Source organism: Hemicordylus capensis, chromosome 4 (genome assembly GCF_027244095.1).
Source record: "Hemicordylus capensis ecotype Gifberg chromosome 4, rHemCap1.1.pri, whole genome shotgun sequence".
Taxonomy (NCBI): Eukaryota; Metazoa; Chordata; class Lepidosauria; order Squamata; family Cordylidae; genus Hemicordylus; species Hemicordylus capensis.
This window is the reverse complement of record NC_069660.1, coordinates 80,288,062-80,313,988: the sequence shown is the minus strand read 5'-3', so window position 1 is coordinate 80,313,988 and position 25,927 is coordinate 80,288,062. Positions and strand designations below refer to the sequence as shown.

The following is a 25,927-nucleotide window of genomic DNA, read 5'->3' as shown; positions in this document are numbered from 1 at the left end:
GAAATGTCTCCAACTGAGCCTTTAGTGACTGCTAAATTGCATACATGTGTTGCTCATGCACAGATAAGAAATTTCACACACAGATGCAAAATGCACACAAAAGCCTGTTATGCAGACATAAATGCTCACAAAATGGAAGCTACAGAGTCATAGATGCCATCAACAAACAATCCCGCCCCTCACTCCAGAATGCTCCATTTCCTTTCCAAGTGTGTTGCCCCCTCAAATACGGCCCCAGCAGTGGTCAGGAGATGCACTTCCCAAAAATCTCTAGCTCACTGTTCTTCATTGCATGGGCCACTGGTGGCCCCCCACATGCCCCCTCCCCCTCTATTCCCTTCAGCCACCACGCTCTCCCTCCCTCTTCCTCTCCCCCCCCCACTTGCTTGCTCCCCCTGCTCCTGCCACAGTGCTCACTGTTCTCTCCCTCCCCCCCTCCCCCCTGCTCCTCTTGCTTCTGCATGCATTCTCTCTCCTGCTGTGCACCCTCTCCATCTCGTTCTCTCTCCTCCCTGGTCATCTCATGTGCTATCTGTCTCCTGCCCTGCCGCTGCAGCCAGGGCACTCACATGGGCTCTCTCCCTTACCCTTCTTCTGTGCGTTCTCTCTCTCTCTCTCTCTCTCTCTCTCTCTCTCTGGCCCCACTGTTGCAGCACTTGCAAAGGCTCTCTCATTTGGCCCTCCTCCTCCTCTCGCTGGATTGTGTGTGTGTGTCCCTCCAAGCACTGCCTTCACTCCCCCACCCCTGTGGAACAAGCTCTCTCAGTGGCTGTGGCCCCCACTCTAAAAATAGGGAAGATCACTGCTCTAGCGACTAACCTGCAGGTGTTGTTTTCTTTTCACGCGAGTCTGAACACTTTTGGAAGACACGACTGCAGTCACGGACAAAATTGTGGATGTGGAGTTGTTTTTTGGCCTCCTTAAAATAGTCATGCACCCGCTGCAGCACTTCCTCAGCAGTCAGTGAAATATCCTTCAAGCAGCGCTTTGAGAGATTTAAACAGAGCAGAAGTCAACAACCCAGGAGCCACCTTCTGTATGCCTGTTAAAAGCCCCATCTCCCAAAAACCTTAGGACAGCATATGCAGCAAGAGGTTCAGGCATTATGAAAACTGGGGGTGCTATGAGTGCATGCAACACCCTGAAAATGCACTTTGAAACCCAGAGCCTGCTCTCCACAGTTTCAGCATTTGTCTGTCTCTACAGACACTATCCGTACACTCCACTGTACTCGTGGAGACATTCTTCCCATGACGCAAAACACTTGGGCACCCCCATATTTCAATCACAGCAAGAATCTTTCCATGAGCACATGTATGGACATCTCTGCAGACAAACCTGGTGAAAACCATGGACAGCGGGAGGCAGGGGTTTTGCACACATGCTCTCAGGGAGGATGTCCGTGAACACAGAATCCCCAGTTTTGATCATGCCTGAACAGGGCTACTCCGATCCATCAGGCAGCATCTGCCTGCAGAATTAGGTTGCTGTGGCTCCAGCAATCAGGGCTGTATGCAGGGTTTAACGCTAGATTGGGAAACACGCATGCAGCACCCAGCATAGTAAATGCGGATACTTAACTAGCTTTTTTTTTTTTTTTTTTTTTAAGAAACCTAATATTACAAAATAGTGCCGGGACAGAGTTGTGATTCACTGGAACTCTCAGCTATGACATTTGTGCAACCCATTCTACACATCCACGCCAAATCACAACAGATGTGTCAACTAATGAAGAACCACATTTTTCCAGGCACAAAATGTTATAGCCTACCCCTTTCTGATACAGGCCTTCAAGGCAGCCCCCCGCCCCCCCGCCAATAAAATCCAGATTAAAAAGCACAGCTTCTGGCACAAATGGCAGGATTCCCCTGCTTTTTAGGCTCTGCAGGCTCACCACAGCTCTGTTCGCATTTGTGACCAAAAGGCTGGTCACCAGAAAGTACCTTGCTCTCTTCACGTTCATGCGCATGTATAATGCACTCCTCAAGTTCAAAGTGTAGCTTCCTCAACTGAATTAGTTTTTCACTGCTTGGAGTATTGCTCTTGAAGTCAATCTTGTCAAGGATATTTTCTAGCGGAGAATATGCTGCTTTGAGAAAGCAGACAGGATCCGCCTAGAAGGCAACAGAGATAGGTGACAATCTGTATCATAGAAACACTCCAGAACCTCTTCAAAGACACCACGCCATTGCACAGATGACTTGTACAATGTCTTCTAGGGAGCCCCCGAGTTGAGCAAGAACCGTGTTCAGGCCTTCCAAATGCAAGACTGATGGCTTAACCACAAGCTCATCTATGCAACAAGTAGTTCATCATCTCTAAAAACAGTGGCTTTCAAATTGTGTTCCAGAGAACACAATTGTCCACAGTGCTGGACAAGCGATTACTACTATTATTTATATACCACTTTCCCACACACACAAAAGGTTCTCAAAGTGGTTTACATAGAAAGGCAGCTTGTCTGCCATTAGCAGATTTCTCCCACAATGCACAGCGCATTGGGTGTACTACAATTATTACTACTACAGGTATTTATATACCACTTTTCAACAAAAGCAGTTTACATAGAAAAACCAATGATGAATGAATGAAAATGATTCCCTGTTCCAAAATGGCTCACAATCTATTATATATTTTGAATAATTTGTCTGCTTGTTTGTTCTACTTCCTGATGACATACAGATACCAAATTTTGCATGAACAATCCTGCCACTGAAATTAGCTTAATGCACTATGTTTTGCACCAGAATATGCTTGGGTTATACGTTTGAATATTGTATTTGTATTTATTTATTTTTAAGCAGAAATGCTGGATTAATTATTTGAACTATTATGGTTCTCAACAGATTTTTCACACTCGATCAGATCAATAATTCCAAAACAACAAGATGCCCCCCAAAAGCAGATCTTTCACAGATTCAAATTTACAATGATTCAAATTTACCATATATGGTTATTATAAGCTAAATGAACAATGTTTGAAGTTGAAGCCTACACATTCCAATCTGTTATTTTACTTCCATTTTGCAAGCACATTAATAAAAAATTATATTACATACATTTAATTTATTGAACTTTCTTAGAAGTGTAGTCTACACAAAATGACTTTGCCTGCTCAACAAAGGGCCGCACCTGCTAATCTTTAAATAAAGTAAAATAGGGTAGACACCAGCAACAGCCATTGGAGGAATGCTGTGCTGGGGTTGGATAGGGTCAGTTGCTCTTCTCCTGCTAAACATAAGCGAGTCAGCAGTTTAAAGATGCCTCTTTGCTCAGTTAGCAAGGGAATCCGAGTCACATTTTCAGTTCAAACAGGGCAGCAGTGAATCTCAAGAGGCAAAGCCAGGGTCCCCCATGAACCATGTGCACACTCTAGAATGTGCCCCAGAATCCTCTGCAGTTCTAGGGTTCTGTGGCAGAGACACAGGGGTTCACTGACAGATGATGTGATGTTGATAGGGTTCCTCAAGGTAGAACATTAAAAACAACAACACCTGCTTTCTTAGGTGCACCTAAGAAACTACAGACTGACATGCACAGCAGCTTGTCCCAGTCTCAACTCACCAGCTCACTTTCATCCACATAGCCAAAACGTTGGCGACAGTCGGTTTTCATCTGGGCATCAATCTGCAACAAAAAAAGCAGAGTCAAGGCACCATTCTAAAGGACCTTCATTTTCTCTCTCTAGGAATCCATGTTATTGGAAAGACTAGCCCTTGCAAGCAACAGGGAATATTCCAGTGGGCACTATAGAACACCATGTTCCCTACTTCCATGGGCTTCAGCCCTCAACCATCTGCTTGGAAATACCCTAGAGATTAAGGGCAGACAAGAAAAAGAGCAACAGTGTGGCAAAGTTCATAGTAGCATTGCTTTCCCATGCCCCCAAGTGCTCTTCTACAATGTGGCTGGACTGGCAGTCTATACAACAGGGAGGTGTAGTTCTGGATGCTGGTTAGCAAACAGCATGCATATCCTTGCATGATACCCATTGCCCCAGCTTCTTAAAGACAAGATGCTGCAAATACCAAAGGAACCCTTCTGCACCCTTCTTTTCCTACCAACTGCACTCCCTCAGCTTTCCACGGACCAAGTGCTGTGTTGGTAGCAGGGAAATGCAAAGATCACACCGGGCTTCAAAATACAAATGTTATTTATCGCTGCAACAAAGCCTTTGCAGAAATAACTCTAGCTCCACACCCTGTAGGGTTCTGAAGGGGTCCAAAAGCACTAACTTAAAATCACAGTGGCGTACGTAACACCAGTGTTATTATTAAGACTATTTATATATTTTATTTTATTTTATTTTATTTTGCATATTTTTATACTGCCCACAACCTGCATCTCTGGGCAGTTTACAGTTAAAAACACTTAAACATCAAACCAATTAATTAAAATAATTTAAACATTAAAATCATTAACACTAAATCATTTAAGAACCCAACACTAAAATAGTAAAACTATAAATCTAATTAAAAGCCTGGGTGAATAAATATGTCTTCAGTGCCTCTTTAAAAACTGCCAGATACTTTTTAAAATACTGCTTTTCAATGAAGAAGTTCTCTAAGCCAGCATGGGGTAGTGGTTAGGGCACTGGATTACAACTGGGGAGATGGGTGTTCAAACCCCCATTCAGCCATGAGACTCACTGGGGGACTCTCTGGGCCAATTACTTATTTCTCAGCCTAATCTACTGAACAGAGTTGTTGTGAGGATAAGCATAACCATGTATACTGCTCTGGGCTTCTTAGTGGAAGAGCCAATTTTGGAAGGGCGGTATAAAAATTGGATGAATGAATGAATAAAATAAGAGTGGAATATAAGTTTTAAAATAAAGCAGCTTACATAGCAAAGGTATAAGAAAACAGTCCCCTCCCCGAGAGAGCTCACAATCTAAGAAGAAACACAAAGGAGACGCCAGCTACTGGCACTGCAGGGATGCTGTGCTGGGTTTGGACAGGGCCAGTGGCTCTCTCCCTAGAAAACAGAAGAGAACCACCACCTTAAAAGGTGCCCTTTTGCCCTGCTACCGGCACTGGTAACACAAAGCAAGTTACGCAGCCCTCTTCATATGAAAGAAGCACCCAGGATGTGTATGTTGCTGGTTTTTAAAACTACATTTGTCAGAAGAGAAAGGTACACTGAAGATTCTGAAAGGGTATTCAATACTCCACAGAAGCCGCATCCACACAAGATAATGAGAATGGCTTTAAGAGAACATCTTCTTTAAGAGCTCCACCGCCCACTGAGGACATCTGGAGAGGTCTATTTCCAGTTGCCGCCAGCTTGGCTCGCAGCCACACGGGGACGGGCCTTCTCAGTTGCTGCCCCAAGATTGTGGAATGTGCTCCCTACTGAAATACGAACCTCCCCATCTCTGGCAATTTTAAAAAGCATTTGAAAACCCACCTCGTCACCCAAGCTTTTTCGGCTTTTTAAATTTTTAGGTTTTAATCTGGTTTTGACTTTTAAAATTGTTTTAAGTTTTATGTATGTTTTAACTCGTTATGTGTTATTGTTAACTGCCCAGAGATGAACGTTTGGGGCAGTGTACAAATTTGATAAATAAAATAAAATAAATAAATAGAGTCACCCTGGTCTATACAGTGACAGCACACTGAGGGGAAAACAAGTACTGGGATAGATAAGTATCCAGAAACTTACCCAACACGTAAGTTTTGGATGGTATTTAAAAAGTTAAATAAATAAATATGTTAAATAAATAAATAAGATAAGCCATGTTGTGAATATAACCCTGTTGTGCAAGCTAGCTGCAAAGCACTGCTAAGTCTCACCTAAACAAACTGGGAGGTAGTGTCAGAGTCCACAAGCCTTGGCAAGTGCTGACTCAGCATTCTGGATAACAGTTTCATCAGGGACCGGAGTATATTGCAATACTGGCAAAGGATCAGTTTTAGGAGCAGGGCTCAAGGAACATTTTGTAGCCTCTGGATGAGAGACGGGACTGCCAGGAAGGCATGTCTAATTGGAAACAATAGCTCCATTATCTGGATAGAGCAGCCCCACTCCTGGCAACACTTATTAGTCACAGAGCAGCTCAGGCAGACAAGCAGAAAATTCAGAGGGGACAATCTGGGTACACTGTTCCAGTGGCTAGACAGGCAGCAGAAAAATCTCACTTTCAGTTTTGGTTTCCTCAGTTCCAATGCCCTTTTGACCAAGTGTTTGACCAAGTCCAATGCTCAACTTTGGGATTATATAGAACCAAGGAGAACCATGTTTACCTGGCCCAGCAATAATGAGCCAAATAATCCAAATCAAACTCTTGGCAGGTGGCACAATATTTTTTTATTTAAATCCTGACTTTTTGCACAGAAAGGCACTTAAAACTGGAAATTAACAATTCTACCTCTTTGAGAAACAGAATTTTATCGCAAATCTCTATTATATTTCCATTTCATCAGAAGTGCTCAAAATGGTTTCATCTAGCTTACTTCCCATTAAGCAAAGATAAGCAAACCTCATTTTGATCAGAGATCCTCTGCAAGTGAATCAGTAAGATTAGTTTAGCAAAACATTAGCTATTAACAAAGAAAACAACCCAAAGCAAAGCAGTTTCAGTCAGTATCTCAGTCCTTCTGCAAGAGGAAGTTAAGCTTTTCAACACCCCACCACACACCACACCCAAGCAAATCTCTTTCCTAAACTACTTTCTGCTAAGTAAGAATAGGATAAATCTTGAAAGAAGTCAGTTGCAGATAAATATTAGAATTCATGGTCTAGTTATTGTTGGCCAAGTATAGTTATCATGCAGGCAAAGAGGCAGCTTTCAAAGTGGTGATTCTCTTATATTTAGCACAAGGAGAGAAAGTGACACAGCATTCCTTCAGGGGCTCATGTCTACCCTGTGTTTCTGTTTAGATTCTGAGCCCTTTAGGAATAGGCAATCATCTTATTAATTATTTTACCATCATCATCCTTCTATGTAAACTACTCTGAAAACATTTTTTTAAAATTGAAAAGCAGATATAAATCATAGCAAAATAAATATTGTTGCAAGGTGAGTTAAAAAGATCATTTTCCACATCTCCAGACATACCCCATTGTTTAGACATTAGAGAAGCTCTGAAGTTTTTGGGTAATATTGGATTACTATATACCATTCACTCTACTGCATTTTTATCAGGAATCATTAACGGCTTAGCACCTTGTAAAGCAGTAGAACTACTGCTGAATTTGATTGTCCAGAGTTAATTATTACTAAGCTTTGAAAAAAGATATTTATAAGTGGTGAGGTTGTGTAATGTTTGGGAAATGCTAGTGTGGCTGAAGTGACTCACTATATTTGTCCAAGAAAAGATTATGTGAAAAGTTTGTAACAAATTTGATACTAGGCATCTTTCTCAAACAGAATACAAAGTATGTTCTCGGTTAGATATTTTACTTATAATTTAGATAGCACTGTGGCTGTGTAATAATTTATTTACCATATAGTCTTAGAGCTTCCGAGATCCAATTTTAACCTCCATTTAGTTTCTATTATTTTTATAAGCATACACACACTTGAAAGAAGAAAAATTAGTTTCTTTAGCTCAACCTCTATGTTAGAAAGCAGTTTAATGTTTCCACTTTAAAAAAACAAACCCAAAAACCTAGAAGCATGCAACATGTCTAGCTGAGTTTATTTTCAGCACAGGTCAAGGAGTTGTGGCAAGCAATAGAGACTTCAAGGTGGAAGCAGCAGTGAAGGGAGAAAGAGGCCTTTTTAAATTATATGGGACCTGCACAAGCTTTTGTGCCATCCTATGCAGGGTGAGGAGAGACAGAGCTTTCACATAGGCAATCATATATTCCACATGGGAAACTAATCCCTCTGCAGAAATTATTCTAGGGTTTCTTCCCAGAACACACATGGAAAGTTGACTAAGCTGTGTTTCTCACATGCAAGTGCCCCCTGAGTTGTGTCACTCTAGGCAGCTGCACAGCCTGGCTCTATGGTTGAGCTTAGGGATATGCAGAACATTTCGCTTCGAAACAGGCTGTTTGGAGCTCAAAACAAAATGCCCTCTAAATAAAGGGCCTCAAGTTTGGAATGAAACAACTCCATTTTGATTGAAACATTTTGAGTGCCATTTTGAAGGCCTGTTTTTCCCTTGCTGGGTTTTTGTTTTGTTCTGTTTTGTTTTTTGCACAGGCTTCCTAATGGCTTGCAATTTCCTTTGTTCTTGGTTGGCTTATCATACAAATAAAGTGCTATCATGGGTAACTGTCCCCCCCCATTGGCTGAGAGAGTAGGGGTAAACACAAAAGGAGGGAATTTCAAAATGTATTCAAAGGGACTGCAGGGCAGAGAACGCTTATACTGTGCCTCTTGAAGAAGAGGATATGTCAGGATGGAAGGTATGATTTTGTGATTCTCAGCACATAGCTATTGCTGCTATAACTATCTGGGTTTGCTGGATTTCAAAGGCAGAACTTGGGTGCCTTCCCTTGAGTTGTGGTTTGTTTGGATTGTGAGATAGTGTTGTGGCAAGAAATGGACAGTGGCAGCTCTCTCTCTGTGTAATTTTTCTGGTTGATTACTGTGATGAGCAGCATGTCTGGTCTTGAGACTAACTTATGCTTCACTCACTGCTCTGATCGCCAATCCACATGGCAAGGTGTACTTAGTCAAAATGCGGTTGAAGTTGCTCTAGTTGAGTATATGGCTATGCTTGGTGCTAAAGGTGATGCTGTGGCAATGCTAGGGAGTAAGGAGTCATAATTGTGTGTGAGAGTGCAACTTATGCAAATGATGTTACTGCAGCGCAGGCACTGTGGCTGGCAGCAGATTCTGGGTCAGTGAATTTTTGTGTTCCGTGTCTGAAGTGTGTTCCGTGTCTGGAGGGACAGATTCCCTTTTACTGTAGGATTCCACAACGTTTTTCAAGGCAGGTTGCAAGTTCCAAAATGCACTGCAAATTGCAATGCAAAACTCGTGTACATGTATGCTGTGAGTGCAGCTTGTTCCGGCCATAGGGAACAATGGGAGACTTGAAACATTTAATTGTGCCCCATGGGTAGCTCCTAGGGATACCAAAGTGGGTTGTGTGTTGGGGCACGATGGATGCTATCTACCACCCAACTCACAAAAGAAATTGGCAAGTGGGGAATTTTAAACATTTTTTTAAACCTTTTCCCCAACCCCCCTAGGATCCTGAGGGGGGTGGGTGGGAGGGGAAAAGGTTAACAATTTGTTTAAAATCACTTGTTTGCCCTTTTCTTTGGTGGGCTGGGTGGTAGGTAGCACCCATCATTCCCTAACACACAACCCACTTTGGTGTCCCTAGGAGCTACCCATGGGGCACAATGCATCATTTCAGGTTCCCCATTGTTCCCTATGGCTGGAACATGTGAAAGGTTTTGAGTTTGTTTTGTTGAAACAGCTGGCTTGACCGCTGTTTGAAATGAAACATTTCAGCTATTTGCATTTCATTTCGAGTTTGAAACAATTGCAAAAAGTATTTTGTGCACATCCCTCTTTGAGCTGGTCTTGCACTTCTGGGTTTGTTTGTGGGTTTTTGGTTTTTTTTTAAACAGGTATGACAACCTACTATTTACATGCTAGTAGCACTCAATTTGCCTTGAGAACCAAATTCATTTACTCTTCTTCTTTTGGTTCTGGATCAATGCCTTGGTACCAACCCCAGTGCCCCAGCATCTCAAGTCTGATTGAGTTTCATGCCAGAAGTGACTCCAATGCACAGAGGCAAGAAGCCTGGTGCCAAGGATATGTCAAATGCTTGGCTATTTCAAGCCTCCATGGGGATGTTACTATTATAGCTGCCTTCTCACAATCACAAGGAACCCAGTTAAAATGTTAATCAGGATCTGTGAGCATGGCGTGGGGTCTGTGTGTGTGTGCTGATTGTGGGAATGCAGAATTTCAGGGCAATCCTGGCTATGGAAGGAACAAGCCATTGTGCAAAGCTAGAAAGTAAGACCACTTCAGATGGACTTTTTAAAAAAGCTATGTAGCTGCTGGGAGCCCAGGGTCCTTAAACTAATCCTAGGTATGCCCATCCCTTGTACAACAGTTAGGCCAGTGGTTAAAGTGTTGGACTAGGACTGGGGAGACGCAAGTTCAAATCCCCACTCAGCCATGAAACTAACTGGGTGACTCTGGGCCAGTTGCTTCTCTCTCAGGGTTGTGAAAATTAAAATAACCATGTACACCATTCTGGGCTCTTTGAAGGAAGAGCAGCATACAAATGTAATAAATATACCAGGGCAGCAATTAGCTTCAGGGAAGGGCCATTTTAATAAAGAGCCGGGGAGTGGAAATCCAGAGATCCAATGGCTAACCCTAACCAATAAGTACCCCCACACACTTCTCTTGCCTCTGGGGTGGTAACGGGTACTCCTCAGGAGCACCAGACTTGACCATAGAGCCTCCACTGGCTAAGCCATAATATAGGATGCCACACAAAAAGCAATGGGCGTTGCAGTGTTTGCTTTAGCTATTTTCTTTTCCCAAAACAAACTAGAAGAAGAAACTAGCCTACAGAGTTCTTTATAAGCAAGATCAGAGTTGGGAACTTTGCCAGTTAATCATGACTCTTGCAACAGAGACCTCCTTGCAGTTCACCAGTGATCTAGGCAAGATTACGAGCCAGGGCAGAGGCCGGAAGATTCAGTTATCAAAATGCACTTGTTTTGGGTCATCCTGGCCTGCTCTTTCCATTACATTTTGCATTATACTTGGCCAGGCTGCAGCTGCCAACACTTTCAGCTTGACTCAAGCCCGAACACAACTTCACAGACTCCTAAGCATTTCTCAGTTTGCAATTTAGTATTTTGCTGATGTAATATTGTTGTTTCTATTGCATTATTAAGGGATGCTTTAATTTGCTGTAAACTGTCTTGAAATCAAAGACAAAGGACAGCCTAAAAATGCAATAAATAAAAGCATTTGTAAGGAGTCTTTCCTCTCATCTCCCAAGAAGAGATTCTCCCTTTGAAGACTGAGAACTGAAGTGTGTGCAGAAGCAGAACTGCATTGAATGGATCTTCAGCCTGCAGAATCAGAGTGCATTTCAGGCTGTGCCCAGCTGATGGTTTTAGTAGCACATTCGGTGTAAACAAAAACCCTGACAATACTGGCCCTATTTTATTCCAACAGAAGCATGCAATTCTTCTTTTCACCATCTCTTCTCTTTCCTTATTTCCTATCTTCTTTTTGGCATATCAATCATTAATGTCTTTAGAGGAAGAATGGCGCATAAAGAAAAAGGCAGCCTCAAGACTGCAGGCACCCTTGGTTTACTGTTGATCCGGCCATTTTGGACAGGACTATTGATCAGCAGCAAATTGTGTCCTTAACTGCCATACCTCTCCAGATGAGTTGGTAGTTTTACACAGCTGCCAACACAACTGAGCACATTTTGCAGCTTTACAGGCATACCCTCAGAGTGTAGAAGTTAGATTTGAGCATAGAAAATAATCATCCCGAGAATCAGTTTTCAGTCCCCACCCCCCATCCCCCACTGCCATATCAAGTTCCTAGCCCTTAATGCAAGGGGGATAGGCCTGAATGGCTGGTGTGCCAACTGCAGCCTCTCCCGGGCAGAATTCACTTGGCTACACTTGTCAGTGCTCTGTCAGCTTCCAAAAGAATAACTACTTTATTTTTTAGCTGCCCAATAACAAATTTTTCTCTGGGCAGCTCACAACATTAAAACATCAAGTAAAGACACATCACTACACACCAACAACCACAACCAAAATACAATACAATATTAAATTTTTTAAAAGTCAATTTTAAAACACAAGTTTAAAAATAAACTGTGATTGGACGACTGTAAAAGGGACTACTGCAATGCACTTAGCGGGAGGAGAGCTGGTCTTGTGGTAGCAAGCATGACTTGTCCCCATAGCTAAGCAGGGTCTGCCCTGGTTGCATATGAATGAGAGACTTGATGTGTGAGCACTGCAAGATATTCCCCTCAGGGGATGAAGCCGCTCTGGGAAGAGCAGAAGGTTTCAAGTTCCCTCCCTGGCTTCTCCAGGGCTGAGAGAGATTCCTGCCTGCAACCTTGGAGAAGCCACTGCCAGTCTGTGAAGACAATACTGAGCTAGATAGACCAATGGTCTGACTCAGTAGATGGCAGTTTCCTATGTGGAGCTGCTCTTGAAGACTGTTCAGAAATTAGTTAGGAATTTAACTAATGGGACTGGATGATGAAAACACACCACCCTATGCCTAAAGAACTTCACTAGTCATTGGAACATTTCTAAACACAATTCAAGGTGTTGACTTTTAAAGTCCTACATGGATTAGGACTCATTAATACCTGAAGGAACACCTGCTCCCACATCAACTGCCCATACAATAAGGTAAGTCTTTGAAGGCTCTCTACCCAGATACAGCCACCACCAATTGAGATGAGATAGGTGGTGACTGGAGACAGAGCCTTTTTGTTTGTGGTACCCTATTTGTGGAACTCCCTCCCTAGAGAGGCTCACCAGGGAGTTATTCGCACTTGGCTTCAGGGTAAAGGTTGAGCGAAGGCACTTCAAAATACATTCACGGAATTGAGGAAGCAGCCCCTCCCCTCTGCTCTTGGTTTTCTTTTGAAACAAATCCACATGGCATGCTCCGTGTTTTCCTTCTAGCCAATGGGGGGAGGGGGAAGAGAGCTCCTGCAGAGATAGATCTGCATTTCTGAAGAGAGCATGCCTCTTATCACGCTAATGATTCTACGCCAGTGCCTCTCCCATTTGCTCTGGCGTTTTCAGAAAAAGTAGCTTAAAACCAGCATTTTAAAAACCCAGACATATAATAATTATATTATTATACTACTATATATATATGTGTGTGTGTGTGTGTACACACACACACACACACATTATTATATATGTAATAATACATCGAGATAAGCTATAATTTGCATCACAAAGCCCGGTTTGTGTGTGGAGGGACTTTGAGGTAAGTTTGGCTGGTGTGTGAATACACACACTCTCTTCTGAAGGAGATTCGGGGCAGAAGCCCTGTGTGTAAAGCCTCCTGGCACCTGAGATGCTATCCTTTTGGCATCAGATAAAGACTCTTAATTGTGCTGTTCATTTCACATTGCATGTGATGGTCTTTTGCTTTTATTTGTAAACCACCTGGAAAGGCAGTATATAAACACCTTAAAAGCAACAATAACGAAGTGTGTGAGCAATGCCTACTGAAACTCACAGCTTACCAACAGTGGGTGGGAAGGAGAGCTGAGCAGGCCTCCCAAAGGGCTTCAATACCCTGCATAGCTCTTTGCCTCTCCCCATGACTACAGGCATATGTAGTGTCCAGAATGTACACAGGGAACAAAAACCAGCTCTTCTTAATGCAGAATTTGGGTCTCCTTGGTGCAGAGCTGTTTTTCACACAACTCGGGATTCCCCGGCTTGGTTTACATGTTCACTTCTCTGGTGCCATGAGAGCCTGAGCTATGAAGCAGAAGACCCTGGTTTGACTCTTATCTCTGCCATGACCTCATTAGAGGATCTCAGGAAGTTAGCTCTCCATCAGCAATGCGCTGATTGCAATCCTGAATTATCTTATGAGCAGGGGTTTGCAAACATGGGTCCACAAATGGACTACGACTCACATCATCCCTTTGGCTTTGGTGGCTGTGGATGGCAGAAGTTGGACCATAACTCCCATCATCCACAGCCACAACGGCCAAAGGGATAATGGGAGTTTTAGTCCAACATCATTTGGGGACCCAAGTGATCTCTCTCTCTCTCTCTCTCTCTCTCTCTCTCTCTCTCTCTCTCTCTCTCTCACACACACACACACACACACACACACACACACACAGTATTTTGACTGTTCTTGAGAAAGCTTTCCTCCTGGCCTGGCACTGGAGCAGGAGGTCCCCTGTGAACCCAGATCAGGCCATGGTCCACATGGACGAGGCAGCAGTGCCACTCTCCTTTCATTAAGCAAGAATCCCTCTGCCTTGCTGCAGTGCTAGGCTGGACTCAGCTGCAGGAGTGCCACCAGGGTAGGCAATGCCTTCCTGGAGCATCAGATTTAGACCACTCGAATTTTGGTTTGTTCTTCCCAACATCCTATTTGCAAAGGAACTCACCAGCTCCGATAGGTTTTGCATGTGGTAGTCAGAAATGACCCTTCTGCATTTTTCTTTCTGTTGCTCAGTGAGATAGGCGTCGCAGGTTGCAGAGAGAAACAAGGCCAACAGGAGGCTGGAGATCATGCTTTTCTGTGCAATGGGTAAGAGAGGAGAGAGGATTAAATGTGATGGGAATCTGCCTTCCCACATGCCCCTCTGCCCCCATTAACAGCAATCTACACACACACACACACACACACACACTTTTCTCTTGTCTTCATTGTTTTAATTTATGTAAACCGCCTCGAGTCAAAGGAAATCAGCTGGTCAATAAATAAAAGCTTAATCTACATCTTTGTTCTTGTTCGTTAACATTAAAAAGTTACTCTCTCAGCTCCCCTTTGGCAATACAGGGATTGCAATACTGAATTATCTCACATCAGGGGTTCTCAAACTTGGGTCCCCAGATGTTGTTTACATCTGAAACACATCCAGGAGTCAGGACTATTTATTCATTTCTGGTTCATCTGGTGTTATCTACTGCATATTTTATTGTCTTGATTCAGATTCTAGAACTGGCAACCCAGTAGACTTGACCTGACATTTTACACAACCCCATCCATTAGTTTCTCGCTTGCACTGGGTGGCCACACACAGGCCTTCCAAGCTACAGCTGCTGGCGAATCACTCTCCTCACCCAGCCAGTCATTTCCCTTCCCACTGAAATGCTTCATTGCAACACAGAACATTTTATGTTAGAAGTTATATTTAAGGACGGTGGGCTTATTTTGGACAGAGGCTTAGACACAACTTTGCTTTGCAAGAGCTACACTTTAATTTAGGCTCTTTATAATACTTTTCTGGCTATCTTTAATTTTTTAAACTTTGTATTCCTAGAGCTTTGCCAGTGGGCCTTTGTGCCAAGAACAGCCTTTCTCAAATACCACACACTGGGCATGGCTCCAGAGGACTTGAGTTTCACTCTTGCCATCCACGATGACCTGTACAAACTCCGAGTCTGTATCTATTGATAGCGTCTGCCCAGCTTACTACATGGAACAGCAGACAGGGCGAAGCACCGTGCCGCTGCTGACAAGGTGCCAGATTTCCCCGACTGCCTTGTGTTACACATAACAGAAGCAAAGTCCCTTTTCAGCATGGAAGAGTTAATTCTGGCCTGCAAGCATGCCTTTCCTGTCTATTCCCTGCTTGTTCCTCTCTGTGTTATTAGGGAAAGGAGAGGTCAGCTGAGCAGCCAAGCTGGGAATTTCCCAATTCTTAGGGCTCAGCTGGATTGCATATTTCAGTGAAGATGCCTTTGCCAGTTGGTGACAGCATTTTTTTCCTCCAATGCAAAGAAGGAAACCAAAAGAGCTTTTGCTTCAAGGCAATTTTATTTTAGGATCAGAGAAATTCTGTTAATTAGTCTCTTTCCCCATGCATACTCCCCTCTTTTCCTTCATGTCTTCCTAGCCTTTCTTTTCCCTCACATCTCTCACTCTTCCATTGCACCTGCTGCACCTTCCAAGCCAGAGCAAACAGCCCCAAACTGCTACCCTGCTGGAAACAACAAGATCCTGCGGTGTCATCCTTGAGCCCTCCAACCTGGAATTTTCTCTTCACTTTAGCCATGCTGCCACTCCATCAAACTCCAAATTATACATGCTAAGAATGCAAAACCATCTTTTACTGCTTCTTTGAAAGATTAACTTGTGGGACACATTGCCATGAGACAAGACACCAGCAAGACTCAGCAAAAGTCGATTAGGAAATGCTAAAGAGCAGGGGGTGGAATAAAGCCTTCCCCCGCCCAGTTCAAGCAACAGCTAACTTTGGGGGGGGGGGTAGCTGGTGTATGCATCTCACCTTCCCAAGGTACCCAGCACCAGACATTGCTAGAGATGAGGAAGTTTCAGGAGACCAAGTATGAGCAACTGCAGATTTTGCTACTACCTCCCAGAACTCCTGCATCAGAATTCTGACATTAACAGGCAACTCATCTGCAGGAGGTACTTTCAGAGCTGCAGATTCCAGCCGTGTTGTCCAGGACTTAGGTACCCTCAGCAATTTCAGCTTTAACCTTAAGTGAGTCTCTCATCCAGTGGCTCAAAGAATCATCTCAAGGATATTCCACAGTGCATGGGTTACAGAAGACTCCTAGAGTCCCATGGCAGGAAGCACAGAGCAGGACAGGTAGATGGGTGCCTCACCTGGTTTTGGTCTACATCTCTGGTTGATTTTTTTTTTATGGGCAGGAGAGTCCCCTCTGACTGCCTCTCTACTACCCCTTCATATTCAGGCAACTGATGTGAAAGCTCATGTCACTGCATCTTCTAGCACCTCTTTTGCCTAGTCTTCTTGCATAAGCGAAGGTAGAAATTCCAAGCACACTCACAATTAAGTTCCATTGAACTCAGTGGAACTCACTTCTCAGTAGATGTGGACTGCAGAGGGAGTCTATTCCAGGGCTTGAGAAATCTCAGGGACCAGGGAGCCAGGGCGCCTAGAAATTTAACTGCAGCATCTAGACTAGGATATTCAGAGGCAGAGTTATTTAATAAGATATTTGTCTCAGGCAGTCCTGTTTCTGTTCCAAGGGTGTCACTTGTGAAGGTGATACAGAGGAGTCAATTTACTCTTTCCTCTCCACAACGTCCAGTAATTTTGTCAGGTGTTCATTGTCTGGTTCCTAAATTTGAGGGCTCACTCCTAGATCCAAAGAAAAACCTTTCTGCCCAGGCCTGGTCTATCCACTTACTTCTCTGTCCTTCCTCCTCATACAGAAGTCCTTTCTTTACAAGGCGTACATGCCCTTACACGTTCAGTCATAGTTCAACATCTTCCATTCTGCAATGAACCAACAAGACACCTTCCCCCAAACTTAGGCGACTCCTTCGGTGTCACAGCATTGACTAACAAAAAACATCACCCTGTGATCCTGGGAAACCCCCTAAACTGCACCTAATTCTCCATCCAATATCCACGATGTGCCAAAAGTGAGAAGGAAAGGGAGGAGGGGAGAAGAGAGGGAACAAGACAAATGAAATAGGTTTGGAAGGGAATTCAACTCATGCTTAACTAATTAATCTTCTCTGGTTATAGAAAGTATCTGAAGAGTAGAACTTGCTATAGGGATCCTCTTCTTTGGGTATGCATGTATGCTTTCAGATATCAATTTCTATAGCATCTTAGGATAAAAATATCTTACTGAGTTTCACAACAACCTTGCAAGGAAGGTAACTAATATCTAAGGCTGGAGGACAGAACCTGAGAGACACAGATGCTGGAGCGCAACCCTTTCTAAGAAAGTCCTGAGCCACAAAGTAGTATAATAAGTGCTTATGAGCATATGCAGAATGCTTTTACTGATTACAGTTAATCACAGTGTATCTTCTGAATTAATTTGGAAGTCCTACCAGATGGGGATGTACTGTGGTTAATGTGTTAAGAGAAAGCACTCTACATATGCTACATATGTAGAAAGCACTCTACATAACTCAAGAGGCACTCATTTACTACTACTGTATGAACCAGGCAAATCCAGGTTCCAATTGAGTCCCTGCAGAAGTATAGTGACTTCAAACAAGAATATAACTGTTCAAGGCTCAGATCCCAGTGAAACTTGCATACATTGTCAACACAAACCTCTTTTAGTAGAAAGTAAAGAGATCTGTGCAGCTTCAAAGCTTGCATAGCCTCACCAATGGAGAAGTTATTCCAACAAAAAGGTATCCCCTCCCCAACAATTCCCTTTCCAAGATCAAGCAAATATTTGCTGTGATAATACAGTCTCAGTTGAGTTTTGGGATACTAACAGTAAGCCAATGTACTACAGCAATCAATGGCGTTTCTAACGACTTCAAGTCTCGATCCTTTGCACACTTACTCCGGAGTAAATCCCAGCAGGCCCCACTTCTGCATAGACATACCCGGGGAATGCCCTGTACGGTCGGTCAAATAGATAAGGGGGATTCGACTGACCTTTGATCGGCGTGCAGCTTCCATGCAGAATGACAGGAGAGGAGTGAAGCGGGGGGCAGAGAATGAACAGCCTAGGTGGCAATGCGGAGGAACAGCCGCGCAATCAACGAGCAAGTTACGCTCAGCAGCCCGATCCACAAAACATCTCTCAGCCGAGGTACTCGCGTCTAACCCGAGCAGCGGCAGAGATGCGTCAGAGCGCAGTCCGATCTTCAGCTCTGTTAAACCGAAGCGCTTGGACCGACATAAGATGTACACTAACGGGCCGATCCTCTGCCAGTTGATTCGGAGTCAGTCCCAATTAATTCAGTTAATCGCAATTGATACTTGTGAATATGCCAGGAGCTGCAGCTTAAAGAGTCTGCTTTTATGCATAGTGTCTAAGAAAAAGCCTCTGACTTACTTCCGAACAAACACGCACAAGATCAGGCTCTTTCGCTGCAGTCCCAGACGCAGTCACACGCTATCCACATGGCAAGTATCTGCAAACGAGCTCAAGATCTCATTACTTCGCTGAACCGGTTTGTGGTTTGGCTGCGACTGCTCTGCACGGAGAGGGTGGTTGGTTGATACAGCCCGGAACGCAGCAGCGACGGGACGAGAACCCAGCCGGGCCCTCGGGGGGCTACCCGCGTTGAACAACTGTACCCGAGAGGACTCTTACCTCCACCGTGCACACGCCCCTTCCGAATCCGAAGGCTGCTCGGGCCATGGGCTCCAAATCCGGGTTTGCGAGTGGCAGAGGGCGCGCCTTTCCCGTGCACGCTAATCCCGTTTGTGGCGTGGCTGGCGGGCGAAGGGGCCGGGACTTTCACTTTGCACAGAGTCCAGGAAAGGCTGCCTCCAGTCCGTACTGGTGGTGGTGCTGCCTCCGGTCTCGGCGAGTCGGCCTTATAAAGAGCTCTCCCCAAGCATGTGGTTTATGGGAAATCACCTTGGATCGGCGCCAGTTATTGCACCCTCCCTCCCTCCCTCCTCTGCTTTTCTTCCGCACCCCCACCCCCGGCAACTTTTTGTCTCCTCCGCTTTGCTCTCCCAGCTTTGTCCCTGAAACCTGAAGCTTCCGAACGGGAACCAATTTAAAGATGGCCTTTCCCAACCCTTTCCGTCTCTCCTTCCCAGCCCTGGGATGGAATTCAGCACCAGGCAGGCAAGTGTGTACATCTGGGGATTCCTTTGCTCCTCCCCATGAAAAAAACCCAGGCGATCCCGCTCCCATAGGCATTTTGTGTCACCATTAATGCAAGACCCGGTGTGCTGGAGCGGTTGGAGCGTAAGCTTAGGACCAGGGGGACTCGAGTTCAAATCCTCCTATGAAAGTCATTTATCTCCCAGCTAACCTACTTCACAGGGTTGTTGTGAAGATAAACTGCTCTAGGCTCCTTGGAGGAAGAGTGGGAGATAAATGTACAGTATGTGTACAAATAAAAGCTGCTCATGTTACAGCAGTGTATGGAACCACACCGTCTTACATGCCCAGTGAATAAAGCTGAGCGGTTCAAATCCCAATAAAATAAAAGATTTACTTCTGTGGCTTCAAGCAAGTTTCTGTTTCTTGGCCTCAGCTGTGCATCTGTAAAATGGGACTAATAGCAACTTACTGCAGAGAAGTGGTCATGAGAGTAAACACAATGAAGACAATAAAATTCAAAGAAGAGTTAATAGCAAGTCTTGATACACTAAAACCTCAGGCTATTTAAAATACCCTTTCAAGTATCCTGGTCAGAGAAGCACTTAGCTAATTTTGGAGCCTGGACCTAAAGGTCTTTGGACACACACACACACACTGCCACTGGAGGCCCCGCTCCTGCTGCAAGTTAAGCATCACACACACACACACACACACACACACACACACACACACACACACTATGACAAACACAGTATTTTTATATGGGAGTATATTTATGCAAATATGCAGTAGCAGAAACATTTCAACACACACATACCCCCATCCCACATGTTTCTTTCCTTACTCCCCCCTCTGTCTCTAAAGCACCCAGCACAGGTCATAATCACACTCAGCTGCCCAGCGCAGTGCAGGCCAGTGGCAGCCACACCACCAGGACAATCTAAAGAGGATTGGGGAGGGCAGGGTGTGTGGAGGCCCTGGACTTTGGCCCCGAACTCCAGGGGTAAGAGCGCCAGTGGTCCTGGTGAATAATAAATGTCTCCAGCCAAGCTGAGAAAAGTAGATGGGGACATACTTTGATGTCCGTTGAGGTGAAGAAGGTAGGAGAACAGGCAGATCATGGCAACAATGGCACTCCAAGCTGGTTCAGGGTGGCAACTGGAAAGAGATAGTGAGGATGTGTGAGTAAGAAGTCTCTGTACTCAGTGTAGAGGTAAAATGTGGATACATGGGTGTCCTCCTCTCCCATGAAAGAACCCAGGAGCAGGGCTAAACTCTTGTCCGTGGTAAACTGACAGGATTGGACCTCACCTCCAACAGGCTCTCTTTGCACCACTTTGTCACAGGTGTGCTTGGGAGGGCGGCAGGGAGGAGGCTTAGGCAGATGGGTGGGGCTGGAGTTTCTGGATTTGTCCATGGATGTTGTGACACTCATGTTGTAGTTGGCCCCTAACACTGAAAAGGTTAGGTTACTCTGAACTTAAAGGATATAAAGTGATCTCAAGTGGGTCTCAACCTGGGGAGTCTGGCAAGCAGAGGGAGCTTCTGGCTTGGTCTCTGCTGCTCTGCAGCACCACCACTGCAGGTGGAGAAAGGGTGGTACTGCAACTTGTATCCTGCAAGGATTAAGATAAGGGGCCAACAGAGCCTATGAAACTACTGATGCTGGCCTGGCTCCTCACCTTGAGCTGCTAACAGATGGGCTTCCTCCTTTCTTTGGTCATTTCCCTTCCTCCCTGCAGACCTGACAAAGAGCTCGATGAATTATTGATCTCAGCCAGAAATGCTGATCTCAAGTTCTGCAAATTTTGGGGGTGGGTAGCCCTTGAGGTGAGATTGTTGCCTCAGGTGGCCACCAACCCACCCTTCCCTGTGGTGGGTACCACCCCACTTGCTGCCACTTCTTATCTCTGCTGCTTGGAGGGAGGGGAGTGGTGAACAGGGCGCTCTGTGCTCTACCAGAGGGAGAAGACGAGTGGCAAGTGGTGTACTCGCCATATTGCCTCAGGTGCCTGAGGTGGGGTGGGGTGGTGGGCGTGGGTCAGGCCTGTGTGCATTTAGTTACTGTTAAGTGCTTCTTAGTCAATGTTCAGTGATTAATTTATAGGCAGGGAATTTTTTTTTAATACATTTATGGTACAATACACGTTTATTGAAAGCCTGGTAATTTTAGGTGCTTCATAAATAACTAAAATAGGAGGAGGGAGGAAACCTTTTGGTCAACAGCAAACTCATACTTCTGAAGAATCTTGCTAAACTGTAACATTGTGTAACGTTTATGAGATTAGCAACACTGGCCCTTTAGGATCACAGAAAGAAAAGGGTAGAGTTGAATATGTACAGAGTAATTTGGAATGACTGAATATAAACCCTTCAGGTGGTGCAGGGTGTGTGAGAGAGAGAGAAGGGGCAGAGGAGGGTAGTGTCATATTCATCTTATCCACCAACTGCCCTAGGAAGAATATAAGCTTCAGGTCTCCATCCTTCATTCTCTCTTCATTTTTGTTTTAGAGGAATAGGAATCATATTTCCAAATACTTAAATGTTTAAGTATCTGTTATTTTAACAGTCACATAATTCTTCCTTGTATAAATAAATAAATGCTTTTCCTATTTTAGATTTTTAAAAATCTTCTAATTGAAATTGCAAGTATTTTGATTAATACTTTTTATTAGTTTATATACTGCATAATATGAAAGAAAAAAGTTTTCTTTCTTTTAAAAAAAGGAACTGCAAATACTCCACCACCATCTTGCATATGCACACAAGCATCCCATAATCTGCCCCTCTCTGTTCTTTTAGTGTCTTGGCTACAGGCCTGACAGTTTGAATGAGATTAATACAGAAGAGATCAAGAGTGTTGTACTGACGTAACGTGAAATCAGGAGTTCCAGTTTTCTTTCTCTCCCCCAAAGGATGAGCCTTGCTTCATCCTGCCTTTGCAGTGTAAATGATAGACTTCTATCATTTCATTAAACTGAGTTAAGTTTTCAGTCTTGGCTTCCTCTGCCCATACTTCAGGAAGGCTGTCTACCTTTTTGACATATTTTTAAAGTGTTCCATGTACATTTATTCATTAAACACTAATTTATCACTTTTTTTTAAAAGCACAGTTTAAAATGAATTGAAAACTGCTCCAAAGACTTGAGTGAGGATGGGTGGGTTTGTGACATGACAGTCACAGTCCAATCAGTGCTGTGCACAACTGGCTCCTGCTCCAAATTTGTGGAACTGGCTTTCCCTGAGTTTAACCTTAGAAAAAAAATTGTTCATTTGAGCTGAATTTTATTTCAGTGAGTATGTTTCCAGAGCAGCCCCACCAGTCAAATAATATTACGTCTGTTTGGGCACCATAAGTTTATTTTTGTGTAGCCAGGATTTTGAATTGATCCTCATTTGAATTGATTAATGAATTGATTACTACCCTTTTACACAAACTTCCATATTTTGACAGTTTAATTGTTATAACACCAGTAATAATTATCTATGCAATACTGGAAAATCTCCACAAGTGTGCAGTGAAAAATAGCCCCCCACCCATATCATATGTTTATATGATTCACACATAAATAACACATTTGTTCCTAGAGCACACACCTCTGTGCTTCACTGAATATTCTCAATCCAATTTGGTGCAGTAGTTGTGCTACTGAGGAAAAAAATTTTTTAAAGGAGTATTGATTCTAAAAGATCTGGTGCCATCAACATAGCATATTTGTGAACTAAGAAAGGAAAGGGGGGGAAAGAACCACATTTCATAGCACCTCCTCATCTTGTCACCACTGCATTTCATCCATTTAATCACCCTTGCTTCCTGATGATCCACTATATATAGGAGAGTGATGAAAGGAATTGACAATCATGATATCATTTGTTTGACTACTGTTTGACTACAGTGAAAGGAAGTTGATAGAAAACTGAATAGTAATGTAGGCTATCAGTCCATATGGAAATGCAAGTTTATCTCAACAGGTGCAAAGCAGATTATTACTATTACTAATACTACTATTGCCATTACTACTACAAGTATTTATATACCACTCTTCAATCAAAGTTCTCAAAGTGGTTTACAAAGAAAAATAAATAATACATAAATGAGGTGGTCCCCTGTCCCCAAAGGGCTCACAATCTAAAAAGAAACATTAAGCAGATACCAGCCACAGCCCCTAGGGAAGCTGTGCTGGGGTTGGATAGGGCCAGTTCTTCCCTTGCTAAATATTAGTATTGTAATTATATTTTAATTATCTTTTTATTAGCCTACTTTCCAGTAGGCTTATGAGATCACATGGCATTCCATGTATGTGTCCATCCATGTGTGTGTCCCACCCCACCCCAACTTCGCAAAGCCTGAACCAATATGAACAAAATTGGGTACAGTTATAGTGAGTGACACATAGGGACACCTCAATGACATAGTTTGTGATGATGTCATGCACCCCGATTCAAGATGGCGGATGCACAAACATTTTATTTATTTATTTAGCAAATTTCTATACTGCCCGAAACTTATGTCTCTGGGCGGTTCACAATATTTTTTTTCAATAATTTTACTCTAGGTTGATAATTCAGAGACATCCATCTCCACTTTCCCCAACTTCTTACTTATGACACTACTTAGAGGAATTGTTGTCCATAACCATAATAATAATATTGCTGTAGATACAACCATCTTCAAAAGCAGTTATCCCTCCAGACATGAGGAGAAAGATTGTATGGGTCTGCTTTATGTCCCTTACAACAAATTACTAAGTATATTTGAGGCACGTGGGCTAACTTGTGAACCGCCTAACCCATTTGTATCAAATGTTCTACAGCTGTATGACACATAGGTATGCCTCAACGGCATGGTTTGGTTTGTGATGATGTCATCCACCCCAATTCAAGATGGCAGATGCATGACTCTTTGAGGTGCAAGTGGGCTAACTTGTGGACTGACTAACTTATTTGAACCAAATTTGGTACAGTTGTAGTGAGTGACACACAGGAACACCTCATCGGCATCGTTTGTGATGATGTCATCCACCCCAGTTCAAACTGGCAGATGTGAACATTTGAGGGCAAATGGGCTAACTTGTGAACTGGCTAACCTGTTTGAACCAAATTTGCTACAGGTATAGTGACACATAAGGACACCTCAATGGTATAATTTGTAATGATGTCATCCACCCTGATTCAAGATGGCAGACATGTAAATATTTGAGGTGCAAATGGGAACTGATTTGGACCAGATTTGGTGCAGTTCTAGGGACACATGCACCTCGAGTGCATAGCTTGTGATGATGTCATCCACCCCAATTCAAGATGGATGCATGAACGTTTGAGGTGCAGGTGGGCTAACTTGTGAACTGCCTAACCAATTTGGACCAAATTTAGTCCAGTTATAGGGCTAGTGAAAAGAAAGTAGGCAGATTAGTTCTTACTAGATCAACTTGCTTATTATCATGATTTCATCCACTCAAGTTTGAGACTGACAGTGCCATAAATAGCTCATGTCATTCTTCTAGTATTTGCTCTTGGAAACACTTTAGCAAGGTGTATATAGCAAGTATATACATAGCAAGGACAGAGGTGGTATATAGCAAGTGTATAGGAAACACTTTAGCAAGTATATAGCAAGTACAGAGGCAGTGGAGTAGGATACATTTTTATCAACGTAAACAAGTTTGCTTTGGACCATTTAATTAACTGATATGCAGATCTTTTTTTGTAAAGGTAATCATATGACTAGTAGGTCGAGGGCTGTAGCACAGTGGAAGAACATCTGCTTTGTATGCAGAAGGTCCCAGATCCCATCCTTGGTATCTCCCAGGCAGGACTGGAAAATACCCACCTGAAACCTGGAAAGCAGCTGTCAGTCAGTGTACAGTACTGAGCTAGATGGACCAATGTCTGATTTGGTATAAGGCAGCTTCCTATGCCATCTATGCTTGCTTCCTAAATCTGGACCATTTTTCAACACAGGATAATTATAGTTTTCTTTTTTCTTTTGTTAAAGGGTATATATTATTTATACATAATAAAATGCACAAAATTCCCCATGATTCCTTAGGAATCATGGGAAAAATAAAATCTTGAATGTGAAGAGAGTTTTATTGTGTTTGGATGCAACAGAGTGAAAAGGACCAGTGGGAAATCCCCAAGCCCTTTTCCTTCTTGCAGCTCAGCTTTTAAAGTGGCGACGTTCCTTTATTTAGTATAATAATGATAATTTTTATAAGGCTTGCTTGTTGTGGTTTTCATTTCCATTGTGGGAGGCCTTCTGGTCAGAGGAAGACAAATATGAGTGTTATGCTGGTTACTAGGGAGGAGGTGAATTAGCTATTACTAACTTTTCTCAGGCACTGTCAGCTGAGTTTCATCCTTTGGGTGATGTTATAGCAGAAAGGGATGAGGGGAGGGAGATGTGACTACACTCATGAGTGGAAAAAAACAAAAGGCTAACAGACATGCTCTGTCTATATCTTGGAAACTCTGACTTAACCTAATCTAGTGGACAGCCATCACTGCAAATGGCTTCTGATCAGATAAGTGCCCCTTAGATATTTGATTTGATTTGATTTGATTTATATACCACCCTTCCAAAAATGCCTCAGGGTGGTTTACATTATATCTCATGCTTAGATATTTATTTATTTTATTTATTTATTCTTTACAGAGCTGTGTGCTACATACTTGAATTTCTCCTCACAACAACCCTGTGAAGTAGGTTAGGCTGAGAGAGAAGTGACTGGCCCAGAGTCACCCACAAAGTATC

The 25,927-nt window shown here is 43.4% G+C and overlaps 1 protein-coding gene across 7 annotated transcripts in view; it reads right to left on the bottom strand.

Moving 5' to 3' along the window:
• CSF1 (colony stimulating factor 1) overlaps positions 1-25,927 on the bottom strand; it is a 107,908-nt gene that overhangs the window by 11,978 nt on the left and 70,003 nt on the right. For 4 of the 7 annotated variants that reach the window (XM_053250243.1, XM_053250242.1, XM_053250245.1 and 1 more), the window contains 4 exons: positions 14,079-14,210; positions 3,565-3,627; positions 1,944-2,114; positions 820-985 (listed from right to left, as the gene is read on the bottom strand). In XM_053250243.1, the coding sequence (XP_053106218.1) occupies positions 820-985; positions 1,944-2,114; positions 3,565-3,627; positions 14,079-14,210 (532 nt within the window). Of the gene's footprint in view, positions 1-819; positions 986-1,943; positions 2,115-3,564; positions 3,628-14,078; positions 14,211-16,487; positions 17,649-18,041; positions 18,982-25,927 lie in introns of those variants that run through there. The other 3 variants (XM_053250248.1, XM_053250246.1, XM_053250249.1) reach the window with 3 other exon arrangements.